General features: G+C 41.3%; 1 protein-coding gene across 2 annotated transcripts in view; it reads right to left on the bottom strand.

Moving 5' to 3' along the window:
• Positions 1 to 21,300, bottom strand: part of WIF1 (WNT inhibitory factor 1) — an 86,489-nt gene extending 65,189 nt beyond the window's left edge. For both annotated transcript variants that reach the window (XM_005680217.2, XM_005680218.3), the window contains exons 1-2: positions 20,760 to 21,300; positions 20,070 to 20,209 (exon numbers count right to left, since the gene is read on the bottom strand). In XM_005680217.2, the coding sequence (XP_005680274.1) occupies positions 20,070 to 20,209; positions 20,760 to 20,907 (288 nt within the window). In that variant the 5' untranslated portion in view covers positions 20,908 to 21,300. The remainder of the gene's footprint in view (positions 1 to 20,069; positions 20,210 to 20,759) is intronic.

Below are 26,516 nucleotides of genomic sequence, written 5' to 3'. Positions count from 1 at the left end.
TCTCCCACATTGTGGGTGGATTGTTTACCAGCTGAGCCACCAGGGAAGCCCAACAACAAACAAAAAAGGACATAAATTGTTACTTCAGTGCAAACAACTAAATGAAAAAAAACATTTTTTTATTAGTTTTTATTGGTGTATAGTTGCTATTACAATGGTGTCTTAGTTTCTGCTGTACAGCAAAGTGAATCAGCTGTACGTATACATATATTCCCTCTTTTTTGGATTTACTTCCCACTTAGGTCACCAGAGAGCACTGAGTAGAGTTCCCGGTGCTATACAGTAGGTTCTCATTAGTTATCAATTTTATACGTAGTAGTGAATATATGTCAGTCCCAAGCTCCCTATTCATCCCACTCCTTCCCCACTTAGTATCCATAAGTTTGTTCTATAAAAAACAGCACAATATTAACATTTCTCAGCATAAGGTAACCATACATGACTTCCCTATTCTTCTTTCTCTTTTTCTATATTTTCCAAAAAATTTTAGAGCGTACTAGTTTATGACGGAAAAAAGTAACGAAGTTAAAATTAGACTATAAGCATTCAAAAAAGAAATAGTTACACCCAGGAAATTAAGTACTACAAACTTTAATGAAGTCTAGTTTACATTCCTGAGTATTGGGTTTTGCAAATTATAATTACTATAAAGACAGTTTGCAATGAAAAAAAAAATCTCAATTTGTAACAGTGAGACAAGATCTGAGTTGATTCTCTATTCTTTGCAAAGAGCCAAGCCAGGAATAAATGTTATGATTTGGAGAAGCTCTTAAAGGATAATCAATAGTAATACTATAGCTGCCCTGGCTTACCTGCCTCTGAGTTTAGCTCTCAAAGTCAGTTTATTAGTCAAACTGAATGGGCTAAAACCAAGCTAATAAGAAAACCAGAGAAAAGTTGTCTAAAATAGATTTTAGGAGATTTGATCTGCATTCTGAAGGCAAACAGGATTTTGAAAAGTTAATTCTGCTTAAAATTTATTTTTGTTGTTGTTGTTACAGTTGTAACAGTCCAAACTGTTTTTTCTTCCTGTGATTTGAATTCAGACATAAAGCTAAGAACAATGCGGAAATGGTAATGATGAATAATAAATCACAGGCATTTTAGAACTGAAAGGAACTCTTATTTTACAGATGAGAAAGAAAATGAAATACTTGTCTGAAGAACCAGATAAATGGTGTGGGGGCCAGGCCGGAAGCCAGGTCTCCGGAGGCCGGCTCAGTGTGACACTCTTGAGTTGAGAGAGTGAACTGCCATGGCTTGGGGTGGAATCTGGGCACCCTGCCAGCACGCTCCCTGCCTGGGATCTGGCCGACTACCTTCCTTTGGCTTCATTGCTCCCATTTAGCACTAACAGCTCATTAATACAAAGGGAAGAAAAGGCCTTACTTTTTCAGTGTCTACTACGTGTCAAGTACTTTGTACACATTATGCAACTGCATTTTGCTGCCACGGTACAAAGTAAATTAATTCTTTTCTTTTAGTACTTGAAGAAACCAAGGCCCCAAGAGTTTAAGCTGATCAGGATTTGGCCGAGGTTTTCATTTGCCTCTTTTTGATGGTAACTTCTCCCACTGTTAGGCAGCTGACATGGAAAACTAGATGTGTTAGAGTTCTCCAGAGAAAAGAAACCAAGAGGATAAATAGATTGACTTGCTACAAGGAATTGGTTCATATAATCATGGAGGCTGACAGTTAGCAAGCTGGAGACTAGGAGAGAGAGTGGTGCTATTCCAACCAGAATCCAAAGGCCTGAGAATGAGGAGCATCAGTGGTGAAGTCTGAAAGAAGTCTGAAAGAAGGCAGGCTCAAGACCCAGGAAGAGCCATTCTTTCTGTAGGAAGGCAGCAGGTAGGAGGAGCTCCCCTCTCTCACTCCTAAGAGGGTCAACCTTTTTGTTCTATTCAGATCTTCAACTGATTGGATGAGGCCCACCCACATTAGCCCTTAGTCTACCAATTCAAATGTCAATCTCATTCAAAACGACTTCACAGATAAAGCAAGAATAATGTTTGATCAAATGTCTGGGTGCTCTGTGGCCTGGTCAAGCTGACATATAAAATTAACCAGTATACATCATATTCTTCAGTGTGTTGAGGACCTGGGCTAGGGAGAGGTAAGCAAGGCACGCAGATCATGGATTTACAGAGGAGCTCACTCCCAGGTTCAACAAGCAACCTGGAAGCCTTGCCTGTCTCGCCCTAGTCCTGGCTTTATGCTCCACTCAAAAGGGCAGATTCAATTACCTTTCTTAAACTGTAGTGTTTTATATTATGAAACAACTTTCCAGAGTCATACAAACACCATCCTAGAAAAGTCCTGGGTAGGCAGAATTTCTTAAGGAATTGAAAGCAAAAAATATCTGGAATACCAAAAGAAAACAGATCTGGGGGCATTCCCTGGTTGTCCAGTGGCTGAGATTCCATGCTCCCAATGCAGGAGGCCCAGGTTCGATTCTTGGTGACGAAGCTAGATCCCACATCTGCCACTGAAGATCCTGCATGCCACAACTAAGGCCAGCACAGCCAAATAAATTAATATTTTAAAAAGGAAAACAGATGAAAGGTAATTATTTCTATGCTTACTATGGAATGGAATGATAACCCACTTACATTTTCCATGGAAAATATTTCCTTATAATTTAAACAGTATTCTACTGCACAGATCGTAAAGCCTTTCTACAAAATCACACACAGATCTGTGCATTATAGAAAAATGCATAGCTATTCAAGATTAGGCTTGAATTATTTTACTTTTGGCTAAGGCCACTCCTTGTAAATTATAGTTATCCCTCATATTCAGTTCTCTGCAGTTACATTAATACATGATTTTTTTCAGTTATTGGAAGGACTGAATGAACCTAATGAGATCATATAAATGAAAATGTGTTTTAAACTATTAAGTGCAATAAAGAAAGGCATCACTGCTATTAATGGGATGATAGAGTAATCTCTTACCTCAATTTAGGAGCACGTGTGTGTTAAGTCGCTTCAGTTGTGTCCGACTTTTTGTGACCCTACAATCTGTAGCCTACCATAGGATTTTCCAGGCAAGAATACTGGAGTGGGTTGCCATTTCCTCCTCTGGGGAATCTTCCTGACCCAGGGACTGAACCCACATCTCTTATGTCTCCTGCATTGGCAGGCAGGTTCTTTATCACTAACCTGAGAGCTGTACTAATTTATACACTCTTCTTCCGTTAACAAGCAAATGTTTCCTCAAACTCTAGACACCATAGGACATGCAATGATAATTCTCCAAACTCAAGCCTGTGGGTATCCAAGAAATCAGATTAGTTTAATAATCAAACTTTGGGAACCAGAGACGATCAGCCAGTCTGGAGTTAAGTTCTATTTGGCATTTGAAATAGGTCTTGACTTAGATGACTTGTTATTTGCCTTGTAAAGCAAGACTCTAAATGGCATGGGTTACAGGAACTCAATATTGATGTCTTCTGTTGGGGTCAGGGTCTTAAGCTGTGCTGCATTAGGTATCAAGTGACAGACTTCAGTGCTAAACTTTGGACAGGGGCAGACTTATTTTTGCACAGAACACCGAGCTGCTTTGAGGCTGTAAGGCTTGTGAAGAATATAGCCCAGCTTGGCCTCTTGAGTTTGTATAGCTTAGCAAGCATGGAGAGGCTGAACCTGGACCTGAGGAGGCGGCTTCTCTCAGCACCTCACTGCAGCAGCAGAGGTCCCCTCCAGGATGGTATGGGTACAGCCTTTCTATGAACTCACAGAAATAGTTGGTCTTTGCTAGAGAAGAAGTAGGAGTAAATGAACCAGAGGCCCTACATCAGCAATGGCAGGGACAAGTCAGTAAATTTAAGGGTGCAAATGCAAAGTAGGACTCACCAAATGTGAATGCACAGACTGCTGGAGTCTTGGAATATTAAAGTTACAACAGGAAGACATGTTTTGGACCATTACGAAGAGCAACTTTCTATGATTAACATGATCAAAATCACTAAATAAAATCTGCCATAATAAGTTCACTGCCACTGAGCATGTTCAGATAGAGGTTGTGTGACCATGATCATGGATGCTTCAAAGAAAGGTTGGGATTCATGGGGTAGATGAGCTCTGAGATCTCTTTCAACTCTGCTAGTCTGTGACCTTTAAATAGAAACCAAAGGAAAAAAACTGGATGAACATGGAGAGATAACTCAAGGCTTGACTCCTGTCTTAAACTGAGCAGTTGTTTAAAAGGAAGAAATGGGTAATCAGTATATCATGAAATCATTCACATTTTTAGTTATTTAGGATGAGTTCTCAAACATCTGATGAGTTTTAATGTTTACAGGGACACTGAATTTCGGAAAGTTGTTTTCTAACTTGCTGAATATATGAATGATCTAATGAGATGAGTTACATACCCTGAAACAGGTCTCTGTGAGATAGAGAGCACCCCTACAGCCTTTAAAAATGCTGGGGTGGAAAACTCCACAAAGAAGTAACCTTTACATTGCCATCTGCTGGCTACTGCTGTAAGTGCAATATAATACAACCTGAAATATCCTAATCAGATCCAACTGGAAATAAGAATACTGATTGAACTTACAAATGATAGGAATGGCTTCACTAAGTACTCAAATGCCAAATAAATACTAGAATACTTTTATAAGTCTGTTGGCGATCCACCTGGTTCTTGCCTTAATTAGATGTCCTACTTGACTTGTGCATTCTCCCAGTGCTACATCCACGACGAGTACTGAACCAGCCCTTGGAAACGAGGCATCCTAACAAGTCATCTTCAGCTCCCACGGATAGTTTCCTTTGGGAGAGCTGACTTACTCTATCCCCTAGTAGTACAGTGACATTTGTTATATTCATTTCCAAATATATACATATATAATATATATGGCAAGTGGAAGGCAGACTACATTAGGTCAAATTATCTCAGGTACATAAAAGTCATGAAGTCAAGCAGAGAAGCTGTTCCAAATGCACATATCTTAACCTCACAGATCATAGGCTAGGCTGTGAAGAACACAGGGCCCCTATGCTGATAATTCACTCCTCTCCCAGCAGAGGTAATGCACCCTCTTCAGTACTTTCATAGCATCTTGTTCATTCTCCATTTAAAACATGGTTGTTGCTGTATTATTGCTATTTTGGTTCATATCTGCTTCTGTACTAAATTGTCGTCTCCTTGAAAGCAAGCATCATATACAATTTACATTTCATTTTTTAGCATTCAACACATGCTTTGTCATATTGAGTTGAGGTCACAAGAAGGAAGAAAGAGAGGAAGACAAGAAGGATCCAAAGTGTCCAAAATCAGTATTTCTATTCTATACCTCATGTCTTAGCTCTAGACTCTAGTTTTCAAATGCATACCAGACTCTGCCATCTGAGATATTCAGCAGAAATTTCATCTTCAGCAATTTCCAAATGAACCCTACTATCGTTGTACCTCAAACTGTTCTGTAATTAGTTTACCAGTTAAGACCTAACTATCTTCCCAAACATGTCAGTCACCCTCTATTCCCCCATTTCCAGAATACCCACATTCAATAAGGTATCCAGTTATACTGAAAGAGACCTATCAGTGGTATCTTCCTATTTCCTCCCTCCTTCTCCCAATTACCTGCTTTGGTTCACATCCTTGCCACCTTTGCTCCTGTCCTCAGTCAGCTACCTCATCTACCCTTCATCTGCCACCAAAGTTATCCTCCATACAGATACCTCATCATCTACTTTTAAACTTTCAATGGCTTGCCACTTTTTATAAGACAAGACAACAGTGGCATACAGTAGTCATCATAATCTTCTCAAACTTACTTTTTGAGATATTCTGTGCCATAAACCCTAACAATTCTGAACAAATTGTCTTTCTCCAGCCACTCCGATGATTCTTAATCCTGTGTGCCTTCCCACAGGTCATTCAGTAGACCTAGAATGCCCATCCTAACCCTACCTGGCTTGGTCACTGTCTTCCTACTGAACAGTTTGTGACCCAGTTTAGATGCTACCTCCACTGTGCTGTTTACCCCAGAAGATAAGCAATTGCAAATTTACCTATGACAAGGTAGGTAAATTTGACAATGACAAGATCCTCTGGTTTTATATTCCCCTAATTCTTGCCTGGATAATCCCAGGGACGGGGGAGCCTGGTGGGCTGCCGTCTATGGGGTCGCACAGAGTCGGACACGACTGAAGCGACTTAGTAGTAGTAGTAGTAGTAGTAGTACTTTCCTTAGGGCATTTAATGGGGGCAGCAGTTAGCCCATAGGAAGGCTCTGTGCAAATTAGGTAGAAGTGTCCCCTCTCGGCAGAGGCAGCTCTGTGTCAGGCTGTAAGACTTGACAAGTGAAATATGGGCTAGATTTCAGCTTAGTCAGGTTGAACTTGCTGCTTTGGTCAGATTCCCTCAAGCAGTGAAAAACCTCATCCAACTAAATGTGGTAACCCAAGAACTTACCACAATGATTATGATTGCCTTTTTGATTTTGGGGTTTTTTTTTATATTTATTTATTTGGCTGCACCAGGTCTTAGCTACAGCATGTGGGATCTTTTAGTCGTGGGATGAAAACTGTTAGTTGTGGCACATAGGGATCTAGTTCCCTGACCAGGACTCAAGCCCAAGCCCCCTGCCTTGGGAGTGTGGAGTCTTGGCCACTGGACCCCCAGGGCAGTCCCAGAATCCTGCCCCCAGGCAACAGGTGAGAGGTCTTGTACCAATGCCACAGAAGTGGAGCCCAGAACCAAAGACATTTCTGAAGCTAATTGAGCCCCTTTGTAACCGTGCCCAAAAGCCCATGGTCATCACTAATAAGCTTCCCGACTCCAAATTAGGCAAAGATGCCCACTCCAGTAAACACCTTATAACACCCTAACCAATCACCTAACACGAATCTTCCGGCAGGAATTTTCTTTGTCTTGAGGCTATAAAAACTGGTTATTAACCCACGAAAACTGTTGACTCTCCCTAGCCTGTGAGGAGGTCACCCACTGTGCTCATAATACCCCTTTATCTCTGCTCTTTGTCTTTAATAAACTCATTTTCTTCTAAAACGCTCTATGTGTGGAAATTCTTTAGCACCCAGCACTTGGATTGCCCCAAGACATAATGGCCTTTCTGATGCCAATCTTTACCACCAGCTGATGAATTCCTAGAACGCAGGTAGATCAATCAAAAATTTGTATTCTCAGAACCTAGGCCATGTAAACATTGATAAGTATTGTTTGAATTGCTATTTTTTGGCATGAGGAGATATTCCAAAAATTAACAAAGATCTCTTAAGTATATAAATGTATACATAAGTGTTCTTAGTTGTGTAGTCTTGGGCAAGGAATTTGACTTTCTTATCCCCTGGTTTCCTCATCTGCGTAGTAGAGATAAAAATAGTACCTACCCTAGGATTGTTGTGAGGATCTGATGAGATAGTATCTGTAAAGTGCTCAGAAAAGAAGCCAGTCCAGAGTATGATTTATTAAGTATTGACTGTTACTATTAACATAGAATAAAAAAGAAAAGATTCTGAGATGAATCTTTTTAACACTGACAATGAGACAATTCTGGAGGAAGAATTTTTCTGCTTTGATTTAAAAAATATAAAGACATTGCAGTTTATATAAAGATATTACCATTAATATTAAATGATTAAAGATATTTTAATATTAAGGTATAGAATACTAATAGTTCAGAATTTGGAAGGAGTTTAGAGATAACCCAACAGCTTTTTGTATAGATATAAGAACTGGTCAAGTGACCTTTCTGTGGGTTCTAGTGTTTCTCCATCGGACCCTTACCAAGTGTCCAGCATCATTTCTTCATTTCCCCTCTTCCAGAACCCCCAGTATTCTCCCTTCCACTCACCTAGCCTCAGTCTCAGGTACCATTAGCCTTGCCCAGAATGCATTTTCACAACTTTTTTTGCCTCTGCCTGTGATACCTTCCTTCCTGTGCCCTGCTCCCATCTCAGAGGATTTAACCCCTCATGCACATTCTTCAAGTCCCACTTTGAATATTAGATCTTCTCTAGTGAAGCCTTCCCCTACTTCCCCAGCCAAAGCTAGCTGCTTCCCCCTCTGTGTTCCCAGAGCTCGCTCTGTGTTCATACACCTATTTAGCACGGATCACAGTAAGGACAGGACTTCCCAGGCAGCTCAGGGGTAAAGAACTCATCTGCCAATGCAGTAGACGGAAGAGACATGGGTTTGGTCCCTGGGTTGGGAAGATCCCCTAGAGAAGGAAGTGGCAACCCACTCCAGTATTCTTGCCCAGAGAATTCCACGGACAGAGAGGAGCCTGGTGGGCGATAGTCCATGGGGTTGGAGAGAGTCAGGCGTGACTGAGCAATTACGCACTGGAGTGCAAGGACTCTAGGTTTAAAGCCCAGCCCCGTCACTCTTCACTTCTTCTTCCTTTGCTCTTCTCAGTTGTTTTCTCTCTCAAATGGGAACACTAATGTATTCATTCATTCAGCAGTTCATTATTGATTGCCTATTGTGTGTCCAGAGAAGGCAATGGCAACCCACTCCAGTACTCTTGCCTGGGAAATCCCATGGACAGAGGAGCCTGGTAGGCTGCAGTCCATGGGGTCTCGAAGAGTCGGACAGGACTGAGCGACTTCACTTTCACTTTTCACTTTCATTCACTGGAGAAGGAAATGGCAACCCACTCCAGTATTGTTGCCTGAAGAATCCCAAGGACGGGAGCGTGGTGGGCTGCTGTCCATGGGGTCGCACAGAGTTGGACACGACTGACGTGACTTAGCAGCAGCAGCACTGTGTGTTAGGAGCTGTTCCAGGACCTAGAATTGTATGGCAAATAGGTCAAAGTCCTTGCTGTCACGAACATTTATGGGGAGAGTAAAATAATTAAAAATGAACAGTGGTTTGGCCAAAAAGTTTGTTTGGGTTTTCCATAACACTATATGGAAACACCCAGCTCAGAGGCATCCCCCATTCTGCTGACAGGGTGATCTAAATTCTAACTCTGCCTCTCTCGTACTCCGGTGGGTTAGTCACTAAGTCGTGGGTGACTCTTTCAACCCCATGGACTGTAGCCTGCCAGGCTCCTCTATACACGAGATTCTCCAGGCAAGAATACAGGAGTGGGTTGCCATTTCCTTCTCCAGGGGATCTTCCCAATCCAAGGGATCAAACCCGGGTCTCCTGCATTGCAGGCAGATTCTATTGTACTCTGTTTCATACTTTTTCACGGATTGACTCAACATTACCTATAGAGTAAGTTTTAGGTGCCTTGACATGAAGGATGAAGTTGTGGAGACCTAGCCCCTGCCTTCCTCTCCACTGCCTACTTTGTACCTACACTCCAGCCACACCAAAGTACTAGTTCCCCAGATAATGTATGCCTGGTCTCTATGCCTCGCTCTACGTTGTCTCCTTTCCCTGAAAATCATCCCTTCTTCCATCCCTTCTTGTTTGTGCTTGTCCAATTCAGACTCAGTGTCAGAGTCCACTCTAACCTGGGAATGCTTCAGTACTTCTGCAACACTGCTGCTGCTGCTGCTAAGTCGCTTCAGTCGTGTCCAACTCTGTGCGACCCCATAGACGGCAGCCCATGAGGCTCCCCCATCCCTGGGATTCTCCAGGCAAGAACACTGGAGTGGGTTGCCATTTCCTTCTCCAATGCATGAAAGTGAAAAGTGAAAGTGAAGTCGCTTGGTCATGTCTGACCCTTAGCGACCCCATGGACTGCAGCCTACCAGGCTCCTCCATTCATGGGAGTTTCCAGGCAAGAGTACTGGAGTGGGGTGCCATTTCCTTCTCTGGCTTCTGCAACACTGCTACTACTGCTGCTACTAAGTTGCTTCAGTCGTGTCCGACTCTGTGTGAGACCCCATAGACGGCGGCCCACCAGGCTCCCCGGTCCCTGGGATTCTCCAGGCAAGAACACTGGAGTGGGTTGCCATTTCCTTCTCCAATGCATGCAAGTGAAAAGTAAAAGTGAAGTCGCTCAGTCGTGTCCGACAAGTAGAGACCCCATGGACTGCAGCCTACCAGGCTCCTCTGTCCATGGGATTTTCCAGGCAAGAGTACTGGAGTGGGGTGCCATTGCTTACCAGGAATTCTTAAAATGATCTGTTTCCATATAGCTGCCTCTCCAGTTGGTTTCTAATTTTCTCAAGGGCAGGGACTGGGTTCTTTTGTTTTTTTGTCTACGTTGTTTTATTCTGGTTGTTTTTTAGTTTCTTTTTTTTAGAAACATTTATTTTTAATTGAAGGATAACTGCTTTACAATATTGTGTTGGTTTCTGCCATACCTCAACATGAACCGCCCATATGGGACTGGGTTCTTAATTATGTTTTGTACCCAAGGCATGATCTGAGTTTTGGCCAAAAGCAGCTAAGCAGGGACTGGGTTCATGTCCTTTATCTCACTGTCAGCTAAGAATTCACTCCCCAAATATGTCCCTTTGTCCCAGGCCCACAACACACTGCTGCCTGGGAGGTTTGTTCAGGTGAATAGGTTTCAAAAATGCCTGATATTTTCCAAATGTCTTTCATCAGATTCATCCATAAAATCTAAAAAGAAGATAAAATGTATCTCTCAGAGGCAGAGACATTTGTTCCTTGATCCTAGAGTTTTAACTCATAGGTTTTGAAATAACATCGAATACTTGAAGAAGCAGGCATAGTTTGAATTCATCCACTTACACTGTTCAACTTCTCATTATTTCAACTGCCAGATCACCTGCCAAGTACAATTCCTATTATCTTTATCATACTTTTTCTTGATACTTGGAAAGTTTTTCTTGATAATTAGAAATGTAATATGAGAGTTGAGAATGCTAAGTCAATTCCTCTTTGAACATTATTTTTTTTACTCAAGCATCCTTCTACAGTAAGTTCAAAGTTCTATGTTCCATCAGCAAATTTTTTTCCTATGCACTCACATAAAGTGATTTTTTTAATATAAAGTGATTTTCTTTAATAGTTCTATGCTCTAATTACCTAAAAAAATTTTACCTCGAGCTGAGACTAATCATCACAAACTTTCAAAAGTTTAGTAAGAAAAACAAGAGCTAAATTATAGTTGTAGAAAAGCCATCGTCATGTAATCTAAAATACGACACAAATGAATTTATCTATGAAACATGCAGACACAGAGGTTGCAAACATGCAACCACAGGCTTGTGGTAGCCAAGCGGGGAGAGGGTTTGGGGAAGGGATGTTTTAGGAGTTTGGGATTAGCAAATGCAAACTATTACGTATAGAATCGATAAACAACGAGGCCCTACTATATAGCACAGGGAACTATAGTTCATATCCTGTGATAAACCATAATGGAAAAGAAAATTAAAAAGAATTTGTGTATATCTATGTATATGTATATCTGAGTCACTTTGCTGTACAGCAGAAATTAATACAACACTGTAAATCAACTATACTCAAATAAATTTTAAAAAAGAAAAGCCACTGTCTACTTAACAGAGAAACCAGATTTACTTAATATGTCCCTGGGACAAAGCTGCAAAGTGTCTGAGTCCATTCTCTTCATGGTAGAAAAGAGAGAAACCTCCTTAAATTGTTTCTACCTTCTTCTCCCCCAAAACCCTTGTCCATTGTTTGACCTTGACATCCCCTTTACTGAATTTCCATAACCTCTCAGATAAGATACAAGGTCCAGATAAGATACAAGGTCCACTGTGATCACCTAAAAGATGCCTTCCCCTTTAAGACCTCCATGCCCTTGAACAGCCTGAGCTCTTCCCTTGAAAAGCAGTGTTTTCTCTTGCTGGTCTGATGAAAGGTTACTTATCCTGCAGGAGTTCAGCTCCTGGCATCCTTCCTCCTCCAGACAGGGAAAGGGGTGGCCTTCTTTGCGCTCTCAGCCAGTCCTAGACTTGCTAACCTCATTTGCCTGGGAGTGATGGATATTTGTTTCCTAGACTATGAGCTCCCTCAGGGCAGGGACCATGTTTACTCCTCTTTGTGTTCTCCAGTGACTAATTGAGTGTCTGTATCTGTTGACTGACTGAGTGCCAGAGGCAGAGAGAAACACTGCATGGGAGAAGAACTCCTCATCCAGAAGTGTTCAGGGGAATGTAGCTAAGTTCATCCCAGGCTGGCAAATGGAGAAAGCCAGCTAAAACCTGCAGCCAAAGAAGCCCTGATCTGATAATACCTCTTCCAGAGACCTGGCTGAAAGATGAAGAGCATTTTCACTATATTCTTGTTAGGGGAAACACTGACTGAAACTGTTATCTACCCTGGTTAGGCACCGTAGTTAACTATCTGCATGAGTCATCTTACAACAGGAGGTCTGGTAAGGAACAGGGAACTAACAAGCCACCACCAACTGGAAGAATTTGGGAAAGGTCAAAAGGAGATGCCACATGCCTACCAACTTCCCAGAACCCTCCTCGCTGGAATCCCTCTTGGCTGAGCAATGCATGGGCCATGAGAAAGAACCCTCAGTCAGAATGACTAGCTAGAGACAACCCAGAAACTAATCCCATTACCATAAAACCCAAGACAGCAAGCCACATGGCAGAGCAGTCCTCCTGGGTTCCCTAAACCTACTGCTCTCCACCCAAGCACGCCTTCCCGGTAGTCCCCTTGGAGACAATTCATTTCAGAGTGTTAGACAAAAGTCCACTCTCGGGCTGTGGAAGGTGTCCTCCCTTCCTGTAACACTCTTTAATCCTCAAATTCTTTCCTTACAACACTCATCCTACTCATCAGGGACATTTAAGTTAAATGAGCTTAATCCAAAACAAAATGCTTTATTGAACATCATTTCTTTCCACCTCACCACGACAATTTAAAAGATTTCTATTGGTGCAAACATTTAAAAGTCAGGAATAAACATAGAGGATAACAGCAAAGCGTTTGTTTATGTATGTTGACACCACCGTGTGAGGAAGACATAGCAGGGTTTACATTTATGCCATGTAAATCGCTCTAGAACCAGATGAGGCTTACAAGGTACCTTGCAACTCATCTCCTTTAAGCTATAAAGTCTCTTTTTTTTCCCCTGGAAAAAGTTTGAGAAACTTACTGCTGTTTTCTATCAGTAGATACAACAGATGGCTGGCACATGCCTGCTTGCTAAACGAAATGGGCCCTCTGCAGAATTACTCTTTGATCCCTGGTGGCATGTCCACAATGCCACAATGCAAAATACCACAGTGTAGCAGAATCTAAACACTAAAGGTTTAAAGTTGTGCTTTTGATATGAGTACCTTCTTTTTTAAAAAAGAAATCATGCCCACAGTATGTAAACGTTTCCACATTTTCACTTGAAAACCATGAAACAAGGGTAAAAAATCTAGGCATTTCCTTCATTTGGTGACATAAAACTGCTGCAAACTCCAAGAGTGCAAAGGGATGCAACTACTTGGGTTGTAACTACCAACACAATCATAACTCCATCAGGAAAAAGATTGTGGACAGTACACATTAAGGGATTTAACTAATAACAATAAGTACTACCATAACTTCAGAGTTGGGAGGAGGTGTTTAAGGGCATTTGGCAGTTGCTTTGAAGAGAGTGAGGAAGTAGTTGAGTGAAAATTCACTCTCTATTGTTTTTCTTTGATTTTTGTCAAGGGGAGAAAGGAAGGAAAAAACCATTTTAATACAGGTCTTCTTAACTCAACCAGTCCAAGGGGAAATTTGAGACTTGGAATTGCAACCAATTTAAGGGGCCCAGTGTTACATCATATCAACCACCATATTGCAAAACAAGCTCTCTAGGGGATGATCCAGTTGATCTTATACCTGTCAGAAGAGTGATCCTATTTAAAAACAAACAAACAAACAAATAAAACTTGGAAAAATGTGAGTCAGTTTTCAGGAAAATGGTCTGTTTCTGACTTTTTTCCCCCTCAATGGTACTTTCTTCGTTTTAAAGCTGAATCTGGATATAAATACACATATACAGGCTTTCCAGGTGGCACAGTGGCAAAGAATCTGCTTGCCAGTAAAGAAGACACAGGTTTGATCCCTATGTCAGGAAAATCCCCTAGAGAAGGAAATGACAACCCACTCCAGTATTCTTGCCTGGAAAATCCCATGGACAGAGGAGCCTGGCAGGCTACAGTCCATGAGATCGCAAAGACACACATTATGCATGCACGCACATTATGTTACACACTACTACTACTACTACTACTACTACTAAGTCGCTTCAGTCGTGTCCGACTCTGTGCGATCCCAACACTATTATATATAAAATAAAAAACAAGGACCTACTGTATAGCACAGGGAACTATATTCAATAGTTTGTAATCTATAATAGAAAAGAATCTGCAAAATATATATATACATGTATAACTGAACCATCTGAAAAATAATATATATATGTACAACTGAACCACCTTGCTGTACATACAAAATAACACAACATTCTATAATAAAACAACAATGCTTCACTCAAGAACAACCAAAAAAGGCTAAATTTGGGTGCTAACTGGAATCATTTACAAAGACACACAATCTAGGCAAAAGTCTCAGGCTTTCCTTATATTTGGCTTTGTATTATTGTTATTACTTCTGGCAGTTTTCAGTAATTCAAGAAGTTTTTTTAATTGTAGAGAGCTAGTAAAAGTTATGAACACATTTATATTTAACCTTACATTTTGGAAGATATTTCACTTCATACATTGTATCTTCAGCATATCTAATATTTTCTATTTTCAATGATCACACATTGAACAAAGAAGCATGTTCCTGCAGTTTAATCCAATAAAGTTAATTTTCCACACCATATACATGTCCACCCATTTCCCCAGGGCAGCAGGTAAAATGTTCTTCCTTTCCTGTATCCACAGCAATATTCTAAACTTTTGTTTTTAAGCATCCTAAAACTGAGAAAAATGAATATATATATATATATGTATATATTAGTGACTTCTAGAGGCTGCAAGAATTATGACCACTATACATGACTACTATACCAGGCTTCCCTGGTGACTCAGTGGTAAAGAGCCCGCTTGCAATGTAGGAGACGTGGCAGGAACCTCAGTTTCAATTCCTGGGTGGGGAAGATCCCCTGGAGAAGGAAATGGCAACCAACTCCTGTGTTCTTGCCTGGGAAATCCCATGGATAGCCCATAGGGTTTTAAGAGTCGGACACGACTCAGCAACTAAACAACAACAATACATGACAAAAAGCTTACTCTAAGATCTGGACCTGTTGGTACAGATCATCAGAGCTTGCTTAATAATCCAGGTGGTGGATTTAAAGTTAATATTGGCCCATTATCTTCATCCAGAAGATTTCTCGTCCACAGACACCAATTTCATTCCAACCCTTGCCAAACATCATGAAGTACAGGCATTTGGTCGTAAGGAGATAGGAAAACTAGCATAGATGGCTCAGCATAAATTCATCATCACTGCTAAAAGAAGCCAACAGAAAAAGGGATGCCCTATTAACTAGGGACCAGGAGTTATAGTACCTTAGCATCTTTATGCAGGTGATAGAATATAGTAAAGTGATTAAGGTCAAGTCTATATAATCTTTATAAACAAAGATCTATTTACATGATTTCTAGAAATAAAATATTTGGCCTAACACCAAATTTCTTCTTATGGAAATCAACAGTGGTGTCTCAGTATTAGAATTCAGATTTGTCTAACAAAACTTCTCATTAAAGTTTTATTTGAAAGCCTTTAGGTTTAGAAAGGGTTATTTTCCAAATAAAATATTTAATTAGTGTGTAGTGTAGAAAACCAAAGTAGTTGCTCTTGGCCTCTACTTGCCTCAAATTTAGGGAAAAATTAGAATAAAGAATGCCTCATTGAAAAATATCAACTATTCAAAGTTATATTCAGTAATAAAGACTATTCTCTCTTTAATTACCCAAAATCTTTTAAGTTTAAGCCTCTTTAGTAGAAATTCTCTAATCTAAAAGTCTTGAGAAGGTGCATGTCAGAAAATGAATGAATATTTTAAATGGGCAAGCAAGTAGAGACAGGATTTTTAAGAGAGAGGAAGAGGTCAAGGAATCTGATTTCAGGCAGGAAAATTTAGCAAAGCAGACATTTGAAGATTTCACAAAAAAATAGTCAGTGAGGATCAGATATACATAAGCAAATTCTTTGGGATCCATAGGTTAAGATCAGCCATGGAAACAAACTCTTTTACCATTTTACCATTTTGTTGAGTGACCTGCTGTGCAAAAATGAAACTGGATAAAAATATAAGTAAACTATTTATAATATAGAACATCATCCAGTTTTAGATTCTGAAGTATAACTTTTTACACACATTTAATGTAAAATAATTTTTAAATTACAAATCAAAACACATTCACTGTGGAAAAGCCAAAACATAGTAAAGGTAGATATAACTAATGTTAACACCTTATGTCAGAAAGTGAAGAGGAGCTAAAAAGCCTCTTGATGAAAGTGAAAGAGGAGAGTGAAAAAGTTGGCTTAAAGCTCAACATTCAGAAAACGAAGATCATGGCATCTGGTCCCATCACTTCATGGGAAATAGATGGGGAAACAGTGGAAACAGTGTCAGACTTTATTTTTGGGGGCTCCAAAATCACTGCAGATGGTGACTGCAGCCATGAAATTAAAAGACACTTACTCCTTGGAAGAAAAGTTACGACCAACCTAGATAGTATATTCGAAAGCAGAGATACTACTTTGCTGACTAAGGTCCGCCTAGTCAAGGCTATGGTTTTTCCTGTGGTCATGTATGGATGTGAGAGCTGGACTGTGAAGAAAGCTGAGCACCGAAGAATTGATGCTTTTGAACTGTGGTGTTGGAGAAGACTCTTGAGGGTCCCTTGGACTGCAAGGAGATCAACCCTGGGATTTCTTTGGAAGGAATGATGCTAAAGCTGAAGCTCCAGTACTTTGGACACCTCATGCGAAGAGTTGACTCATTGGAAAAGACTCTGATGCTGGGAGAGATTGGGGGCAGGAGGAGAAGGGGACGACCCAGGATGAGATGGCTGGATGGCATCATGGACTCGATAGACGTGAGTCTGAGTGAACTCCGGGAGATGGTGATGGACAGGGAGGCCTGGCGTGCTGTGATTCATGGTGTCGCAAAGAGTCGGACACAACTGAGTGACTGAACTGAACTGAACACCTTGGAGGATTAGACATTTATCAGACATGTTTTCCTATAACTGTCCATATATTTTGTAATGAAACTAAACAGAATATACTGTTATAGGCTATTGCATAATTTGTCATGAACATCTTTCCATTGCATTGAGTAGATGTCTAGATATTCTTATTAATGCTTCCTGCCATTATCAGAGACTTATAGGTTCTGCCCATTTTTTTTTCTTTTATTAATAGCATGACCACAAACAGGCTGGCACCAAAAACTTTATTCATATCCATGATTATTTTCTCAGGATGAATCTCCAGGAGTAAAATATCCTACCTAGTCAAATGACCTATGTCAGTTCTTTTGCCATCAGAGTCAAATCGCTCTACAGAAAGGCTAACATGCATCAGAAACAAATCACTAAGGATAATCCTCCACAAACTAAAACTACTTTAAAAAACTTGACCAATGTAGTGTGAGGAAATGAATCTCACTGGAATTTTTATTTGCATTTGTTTGGAGTCGAACTTGAAAGTCATTTTAAATGGCCCCAAGGATAGCTTGGGTTAGTGAACAAATACTTTATTGGAAGTAGATAACACCTACTGGATCTTCAATCCTAAAATTTTTAATTTTCCATGGGTTACCAAAACATTTAAGTTTAAATTTTCATTAATAAGCTATGTGTCTTGCTTGTGCTGAAATCCCTAAATGTTTGATATTTTGAATGAAATAACTAGATAAAGGAAGGAACTCTTCATTTTTCCATGTAGAAGTTTTGATGTGGTTTGGATTTAGTGAAAGTTGCCTTTCTAAAATCTTAAAGTATTTTTTGGTATTGAAGTCATATTTTTTCCATATTCAAAATTTCCATGCGTTTCAAAAATTATGGTGCTGGAATCACAGAGCTTTACTGGCATTAGTCACATCTAAATAATATTTTAAAACATCTTGCTGTCCGGCATCATGTAGATCCTTTCCCCTTTCTCAGTATCCCCCACTCCTCCAAAGAAGAAACATAACAGATTTCACACAGTTACCTGTGGTAACCTATCTGGAGTGAACTGAACTGAGGTGCTAATATTGGCCAGCATAATCCACCCGAGGAAGCAACACCTAAACCAGAGAGAAAAAGAAGCTTCATCTGCATACCAGTTCCACCACCCTCTCTAATCCTCCACAAGAAATATTCCTCAGATTGTTGGATATGCACTCCATTCTGTACTCAACAATATGCCAACGTTTGCAAAGGGGAGAGAGCATGGAATTTAAGCCTTTGCTTCAAGTTCCATTCTTCGGAAGACAAACTCATAGGAAAAATAAATAGATTGATAAACCAATCAAATCAACTAACCAGAGCTGCTAATATTTTCTACTTTGCCTGAAGTTACTGAACACTTTCAGCTAGGGAGGGCTGCAAGTCAAACAAACTAATGGTTCTTTGTTGTTGTTTGGTCACTAAGTTGTGTCCGACTCTTTTTTTGACCCCCATAGACTGTAGCCAGGTTCCTCTGTTCATGGGATTTCCTAGGCAAGAATACTTAAATGGGTTACCATTTTCTCTTCCAGGGGGTCTTCCCAGCCCAGGGATCAAACCCTTGTATCCCACGTTGACAGGTAGGTTTCTTACCACTGAGACACAAGGGAAGTCCCTAATGGTTCTTACAAATCTATAGAAGTATAAATAAAGAAAATGTTCCTTTTTAAAATCACAGAATCAATATTGATCCCAGCTGACAAGTGGTCAAACACAATAGATTCAGGTGAAAAATAAAAGGTGACAATAAAAGGCCATTCATTGATTTATCACTGGGTTTCACAATAATTCAAGATTAGCTGTCCATAAAGTATCTATGAAGAGGAAACTGTAGCGGAGAGAAGAAAGGAATACCCTCCCCAGAGAGCAGTAGGAGCCTCAGTGAGCTTATCTGCAAAATGGAGGTATTAGAATAGATGACCCTCCTATTAGGAACTCTGGTGGACCCAAAACATCTATTCCTTTGTGACAATGGAAGTGTTGAAGGATCTAGAGTTGAAAGGAAAAACGAGAGAACAGACCTGTGGAAAAGGCAGCTTAAATAATCATGCCTATATTACAGCAGGTAATTAGAGAGAACCAAAGTGGTGTCTCAATTCAAAGTAACTAATTTTTATAAAGTGTTTTCTGGATCGCATTCTTTATGAAAATAGCCCTTTAAGCAGCTTTAGAATAAAAGACCTAAAATGTGATTTTAATTACAATGATTTTCATAAGTAGACACATTTTACTCACTAATGAGTGGAAGAATTTATTAACTTACCATTTGTCCTCCAGAGTAAATTCTCCAATTGAACAAAAGGAACTAAGCTTACATTTTATCCTCCCTTTCTTTTCCAAATTACAGGTCATTTATGTAATACTGAAGCATAAAAAAAGATGCTAATATGCTAAGAAATAAGAGGAATGCTTCTTCATAAAAATAGAGGGTAGTTTTCTTTTTCATGTGAAGGTATTAAAAAACCAGTAGCTTCCAATATTTTGCAAACATTCTCTTATGACACTTTGAGTCTATGAACTTGTACCAGAAATATGTAGTGTTATCATTAGTGAAAAACACTCAATATGCCATTTTTTCTAAGTACAATGTCAAAAGTACTTACAGACTTTAAAAATTGTTTTAAAGTGTAAACAATGCCACAGGTGGTTGGTACATATCGATACTACGGAGAAAAGAGTCTTTTAAGTATTATGTTTAGTTTTAATGTCAATGAGCACGGAAAAAAGTAATGCTGCTATTTGAGGTCATTATATTTCCAGCAGTCTGAAGACACTGAGACTTATCAAAATAGTGATCTTAGGCACTTTGCCTAGCTCTTTCTTTTGGGAATCTTCAATTTATGTGACATATTTAAATAAATGGGAGTTAACTCTTTATTTGCTTTGGAGATCAGATGAGAAATCACTCTTGAAAATTGTAAAAAAGAAAAATGTAGCCAACTATATGCTATATCGTCTTATTTCTATCTGCCATCAGGTGCTGGAAATATTAAAGGGTGATTTTCTCCAGCCTTCCTGGTTAACAGGACTCACCTGCCCTGCAGCTTGCCACGTGAAATTCATAGAGTGGATATTGACAGGAATAGCTGGCATTCTCTGCTGTGCTCTTCTGAAATCATGTGTAAAGGGGGCCATTTTCCCCTCTGAAACAATCAAGATATCTTCTTCAAGTCCTGGTTTAAAAAACACACACAAAGAAATAAAGCTATCAAACTAGCTGAACTTAGAAGAATCCAAATCAGAACTTGCGCTCCAAAAGAACACCGAAGAATTAGTAATGGGTCATTTCTTTTCACAAAGCACCTGCCTTCAAGTACCAGTTAATCTTCCTGTGGATGATAAGAATGATGGCAAAGACGTATGCTTTCAGTGAAACGGAGTGAACTGTGGAAAAAACCGGTGCCAACAAATGCTGGGTCCACGGAAAAACGCTGGATGGTAGAAACCAACAACAGCATGCTCAGAACATTAGAACAGCTTAGATTTATGGAGATAAAAGCTTAAACACTTTAAATGGAAAAGCGGTAGTCCATAGGATCGCAAAGAGTCCGACACGCCTGAAGGGGCTTAGCAAGCACGCAGCTAACTAAAAAGGGGACAATCTGCCTTGAAAATAAAGTTTTAAAACATTCTAAATGCATGTCTCTCTCCTTTAATAGAAGAGCTGGAGAGAGTGAAGACCCAGGCATTTGGGAAGAAGCAGAAGCTCCCGAGAAACCTTACCTATAAGCACTCTCGCCTGGTGAGCGTCGATCCACAGGTACAGGCTTTCCTCCGGCTGCTGCCCGACCTCCGCTCGCAACACCAGCAGGCACGGGAGGATGCTCCAGAGCCAGAGCGCGCCGGCAGAGAAGGCGCTTTTCCGGGCCATGCTACTCCAGACCTCCTGGACCGTGGTTCTCGCAGCTGAAACTCCTCCCGCACCTACCCGACCCTTGTCTCCCAGCCGGAGCAGTTCCCCGCGTAGACGGCTGGGCGTGTAGCCTCTTGGCTCTGGGTGTGCCGGAGAAGGAGTAGGAGGAGGGAGAAGAACTGGCGAGAGCGGGACAAGGGAAGGGGGAGCAGGTGGGAGAGGAGGGAGCAGAGGCGCAAGACTGGCAAAGCAGGAGATGCCAGCCCGCCGAAGGAGACACAACGGTCAGAGGGTTAAATATAGCGGGAGAGTTAAGAGCGGGAAGGGCAGGCGCAAGTGCGGTGCGAGCAATGAGTGACGGTGCCCAGTCGGTCGCCACTGGGGGGCGCTGGAGGGACGCGCGGGGGTGGGGCGGCGCGGAACCTCGGAGGCAAAGTCCAGCCGCCGCGCGCCGCTGGGGAGCAGACGCGGAAAAGGGCGCTCCAAGGGACCCCAGAGACGTCACTTGCGCTGCCTCTGGCCAGGCGAGGCATGAACGGGGGGAAATGCGGTGAACTGACTTACTACGGCTTGATTGAACCCAGATGATAATAATGATGATGATAAGTTCCATTGGTACCCCGGTGTTAAATGAAGGCTCACATTCCTCCACTTTCCCCACTGTCCCACTTCTCCCATATTCCGCCAGTCATTCTTCACTCTGCAAACACTATCCTCTCCCATCCGCCACTGTCATTCTTCACATCTGCAAACACTTGGCGCATCCCCATCCATTTAAAACCCGAGAGTCCACTGTCCAGAGGTGTCCTGGTTGCTGGAGCTGGGGCTGACCAGGGCGTGGGGCTTTCACTGCTCACTTATCTGACACTGCGGAGAATGCTTTTTACAGCTGTGGAGGCTCTTCTCCCTGCTCACCGGCAGCACCCTGAGCTCTGGATGACAGGCTCACCTAACGTGCTGGGGTCGGGCTCCCAAAAGCCATGACTATCTTCATAGTTGCGGGTATATGGAGAAATTTGGAGGCGCGCCGCGCTGGTGCTGAAATCGCAGGTGCTTTAGAGCAAGCCAAGGCTCTGGCCTTGCATACGGGAAGAGTAGTTGGCCGGCAATGGGCTCTGGCCAGCCACACCCATTAAACCCCAGTAGGGATTTAATTAGCCCCCTGCCAAATCCCTTGGATGTGTGATGAAAACGGAAGCAAAAGGGGGTTTCTTGTTTTGTTTAGATTTCAGACTCAGAATAAAGTTGTTTACTTCTGTTTTTTGGCATCCAAATGCTGCGACAGATGTCCCAAGGATTGAGCCTGTGGGGATGGGCGCGTTGTTTGACTCAATCCCTTGTGGGGAGGGGCTTCCCTCGTGGCTTAATGGTAAAGAATCCACCTGTCAGTGTAGGAGAGGCATGGGTTCCATTCCTGGGTCAGGAAGATCCTCTGGAGAAGGAAATAGCGACCTACTCCAGTATTCTTGCCTGGGAAATCCCATGGACAGAGGAGCCTGGTGTTTGGGGGTCACAAAGAGTCGGACATTACTGAGCACACAGGTACAAAGGTGGGAGAGCAAACCTGAAGTGGAACAGGTGCATGCATCTAAGTATTGGGTCATGAGTTACTAAAGAATATGCATTTCTAATTATGAAATATTTTCAGTTGTACAACTGTTGATCTTCGAAAAGAACAAGTGTTTTGCTGAAAGTTTTACTTTCATTTTAGGTTTGAAGGATTTGTTAACAAAAGAAACCACTGGTCACACACAATAAACAATTTCAATATTTAATCGAGGATTAATTGACTTCATTTCAATTATACAGTCATTAAAGGAAAACACAAAGGTCCTTCTAGTCAAAGCTATGGTTTTTCCAGCAGTCATGTATGGATGTGAGAGTTGGACCATAAAGAAAGCTGAGCACAGAAGAATTGATGCTTTTGAACTGTGGTGTTGGAGAAGACTCTTGAGAGTCCCTTGGACTGCAAGGAGATGAAACTAGTCAACCCTAAAGGAAATCAGTCCTGAATATTCACTGAAAGGACTGAAGCTGAAGTTGAAACTCCAGTACTTTGGCCACCTGATGCAAAGAACTGACTCACTCGAAAAGACCCTGATGCTGGGAAAAATTGAAGGCTGGAGAAGGGGAAGACAGAGGATAAGATGGTTGGATGGTATCACTGACTCAATGGACATGAGTTTGAGCAAGCTCTAGGAGTTGGTGCTGGACAGGGAAGCCTGGTGTGCTGCAGTCCATGGGGTAGCAAAGATTTGGACACAGCTGAACAACTGAACTCAAAAGAAAAGAAACAATGAAGAAAAGTAAAAGCACATACATCACCAAACTGTGCCAACCAACATCCAGGCTTGAACAGCCCCAGGAAGTCCCTCATCAATAGCAATCTAGAGTCCCATTTGGGACAAGGCCCTGGGCAATGCGTCCACCCCATGGGTGAGACTTCAAATTATAGTTTCCAGGGCTCCCACTTACAATCCTGGGCTACAAACATATCATCAATTTGCACACAAAAGTGCAGCCCTGGTTCTTTTTTAAACTTTTACAATGCTGTTTATCTTGTGAGTCATAAGATTTTGTTAGATCTGGGGTTGGAGTGTGGGGATGCTGGCCAGACCCTCAGGGGCTCAAGAATTCCAGACCCGCTTCCTTTTTTTTTAATCTACAGTGCCACCTGACTTGTGTTTGCAGGCAGGCACAGAATCCAGGCAGTGTCCAGGCCAGTCAGAAGCAGGTCAGAACCTGCTCTCCTGCTTCTGAAGCCAGAACAAGACTTCCTCTATTTTAATTTCCCTAACAACAAGAAATCTCCAATGGATTTGAACTTCTTAATTGTAAAAGTAAGAGCTTACTTAATTCTCACAACACTTTAAAATAGGTAGGTGCTATTTTTATTCCCACGTTACTGATGGAGAAACAAGGCTCAAAAAGGTCCAGTAAGTTAGCTGACTGTGCTTACCCAGTGGTAACTATGGTTACTTACCTGGTCAGTGGTAGAGTCAGGGTTCAAATCCCAGTCACTTTGATTTCAAAGCCTATTCTCTTAACCAGTATACCTCACACTGACAAGTAAATCATGATTAAGTCTGTTTGCAACCAAAGCGTCACAGCCATTCTAACTTTACAATAAAATTCACATCTATTCAAAGATTTCACTATTTTTTATTTCAGTGAATATTCATTTATGTAATGCATTCATATACATTCAGCAATACTTACAGCACTTTAGCATTGTAATGCCAATTGTTCCCCAAAGATAATAATTTCACAACACAGTAGACATTTTCTTTACTTCAGAAAGGTGCAGTTTTAGTTGAAAATATTTTTTTCCCTCAATAGTGCTCTAACCCCTCCAGCTCTTGATGTAAGGACGCCCTCTACAGGCTGTTCTAATCAAATAGTAATTGAGAAATATCCTTCATAAAATTCACTTTTTGGTAGACAAAAAGAGGCACAAGAAGGCAATGGCACCCCACTCCAGTACTCTTGCCTGGAAAATCCCATGGACGGAGGAGCCTGGAAGGCTGCAGTCCATGCTAAGAGTCAGATATGACTGAGCGACTTCGCTTTCACTTTTCATTTTCATGCATTGGAGAAGGAAATGGCAACCCACTCCAGTGTTCTTGCCTGGAGAATCCCAGGGACGGGGGAGCCTGGTGGGCTGCCGTCTATTGGGTTGCAGAGTTGGACACAACTGAAGTGACTTAGCAGCAGCAGCAGCAAAGTCCCTCCTAACTCAACCTCTTCTGAGGGAGGTTCTTCTGCAACAGTTGAATCTGGTACTGGTGATACTGGTAATATATACAGCTGTAAGGAATTTTTTTTCTCTATTTACTTCTCCCCAGCAGTGGACACTTAGAGAAATTACATTTTATAGTAGAGAAAAGTGTTATTTAAAAATATTGGATTTGCTTTCTTTTGGTTTTTGAAGGAAAGGAAGGAACAGATGTTATATGCTAGTCAGCTATTTTCAAGAGTAAGAGGGTGTATTTTTGGGGAAGAAGGTCCATCTAAGATTGAGTCAGGCTGGATTATCTTCTGATATTAAAGAGCACAGAGGCTTTTTCACTCAGAAAAAAAGTCATATTTTAAGATTTCTCTGCTCAAATAAAAATGTAACAATATTTATTGGCACATGATAAAATTCTGGAAATAATGTGCTAGGAGGTATTACAAGTCAACTTCGTTTAGTTTGAAAACTCTACCATTTATTTTCCAGTCCATTATCCTTGCTTCCCTTGTGTAACTCACTCTCATCAATTACATTTGCGGGCAGTTTCATGTATTTGTTCACTTATTTATGCATTCAACATATATTTATTAATGCCTGTTTTGTGTAAGAAACTGTCCTAGAAGCAACAGGAAAGACAAAGGCAATGAAAAATATCATGAAACGACATAAGAGACAAAACACAATCCCAGCCCTCAAAGACCACTGGGGCTATTAAAACGAGTAAGATAAGAACCAAGTAACCATAATTCAAGAATACAGTGATTATTGATGAGACAGGATCGGAAATTCAAAGGAGAAATCTCATATCTGGGATTCTGAAAGTTTTTTAGTTCATTCATTCAAAAAACAGTGTGTCTGATGTATGCACTGTACAGGGAGAGGGGATAGAAAGGCACGTGAAAAGATAGCCCCGGCTTTTGAACTCAGTCTAACAGGGGAGATTGTTAATGAACAATAGGGGAAGAATAAGCACTGTGATGGGTTTGTGCACAGGGTATTTGGGACTTCGATAAAAGTTCCCTAATGCAGACTGGGACAAACGATGTCCAGCAGTAGCAAGAACCAAGAGATGAGAGAAAGAATGGTATGATCTAGGCCCTGCAGGTACCGATCTGCAGCGTGATGAGCCTGGAGTTGGGGAGAGAGGGATGGATGAAGCCAAAAGGGTAAATAGGAGTTGGTTCTGGAAACTGTGCCGAGAAGAATTCTCAATAATTTATGGAGACACACTGTCCTCAGGGGCTTCCCCGATGGCTCAATAGTAAGGAATCTCCCTGCCAATACAGGAGACACAGAGACACTGATTTGGTCCCTGGGTCAGGAAGATCCCCTGGAGGAGGGCATGGCAACCCACTGAAGTATTCTTACCTGGGGAATCCCATGGACAGAGGAGCATGGTGGGCTACAGTCCATGGGGTCACAAAGAGTTGGACACAACTCTCTTGCTGGCCACCCTGCCTTGTGGTCTCAGCCAGAGCTGTTTTGGTGACCACAGGGATTAGGACCGAGAATAGAGCATATCAGCTGCCCTGTGAGCTGCATTTGGAGAATGGGAAGCAGGCACCCCTGCAGCCCACTGGTCTGGAAAGGGAGCCACAAGATTGTAAGTGAAGAGAGCAAGTTGCCAAGCATTATTTTTTAAAAATGTTTATTGACATATAGTTGGTTTACAATGTTATGTTAGTTTCAGGTGTATAGCAAAGTGAATCAGTTGTACGTATATATACATCCACTATTTTTTAGATTCTTTTCCCATACAGGCCATTATAGAGCATTGAGTTCCTTGTGCTATACAGTAGGTCTTTATTAGTTACCTGTTTTATATATAGTAGTGTGTATATGCCAATCCCAGTCTCCTAATTTATCCATCCTTCTCTTACCTCCTGGTAACCAT

Source organism: Capra hircus, chromosome 5 (genome assembly GCF_001704415.2).
Source record: "Capra hircus breed San Clemente chromosome 5, ASM170441v1, whole genome shotgun sequence".
NCBI lineage: Eukaryota > Metazoa > Chordata > Mammalia > Artiodactyla > Bovidae > Capra > Capra hircus.
Note: the sequence above shows the minus strand (reverse complement) of the source record. Positions and strands in the feature narration are given on the sequence as shown.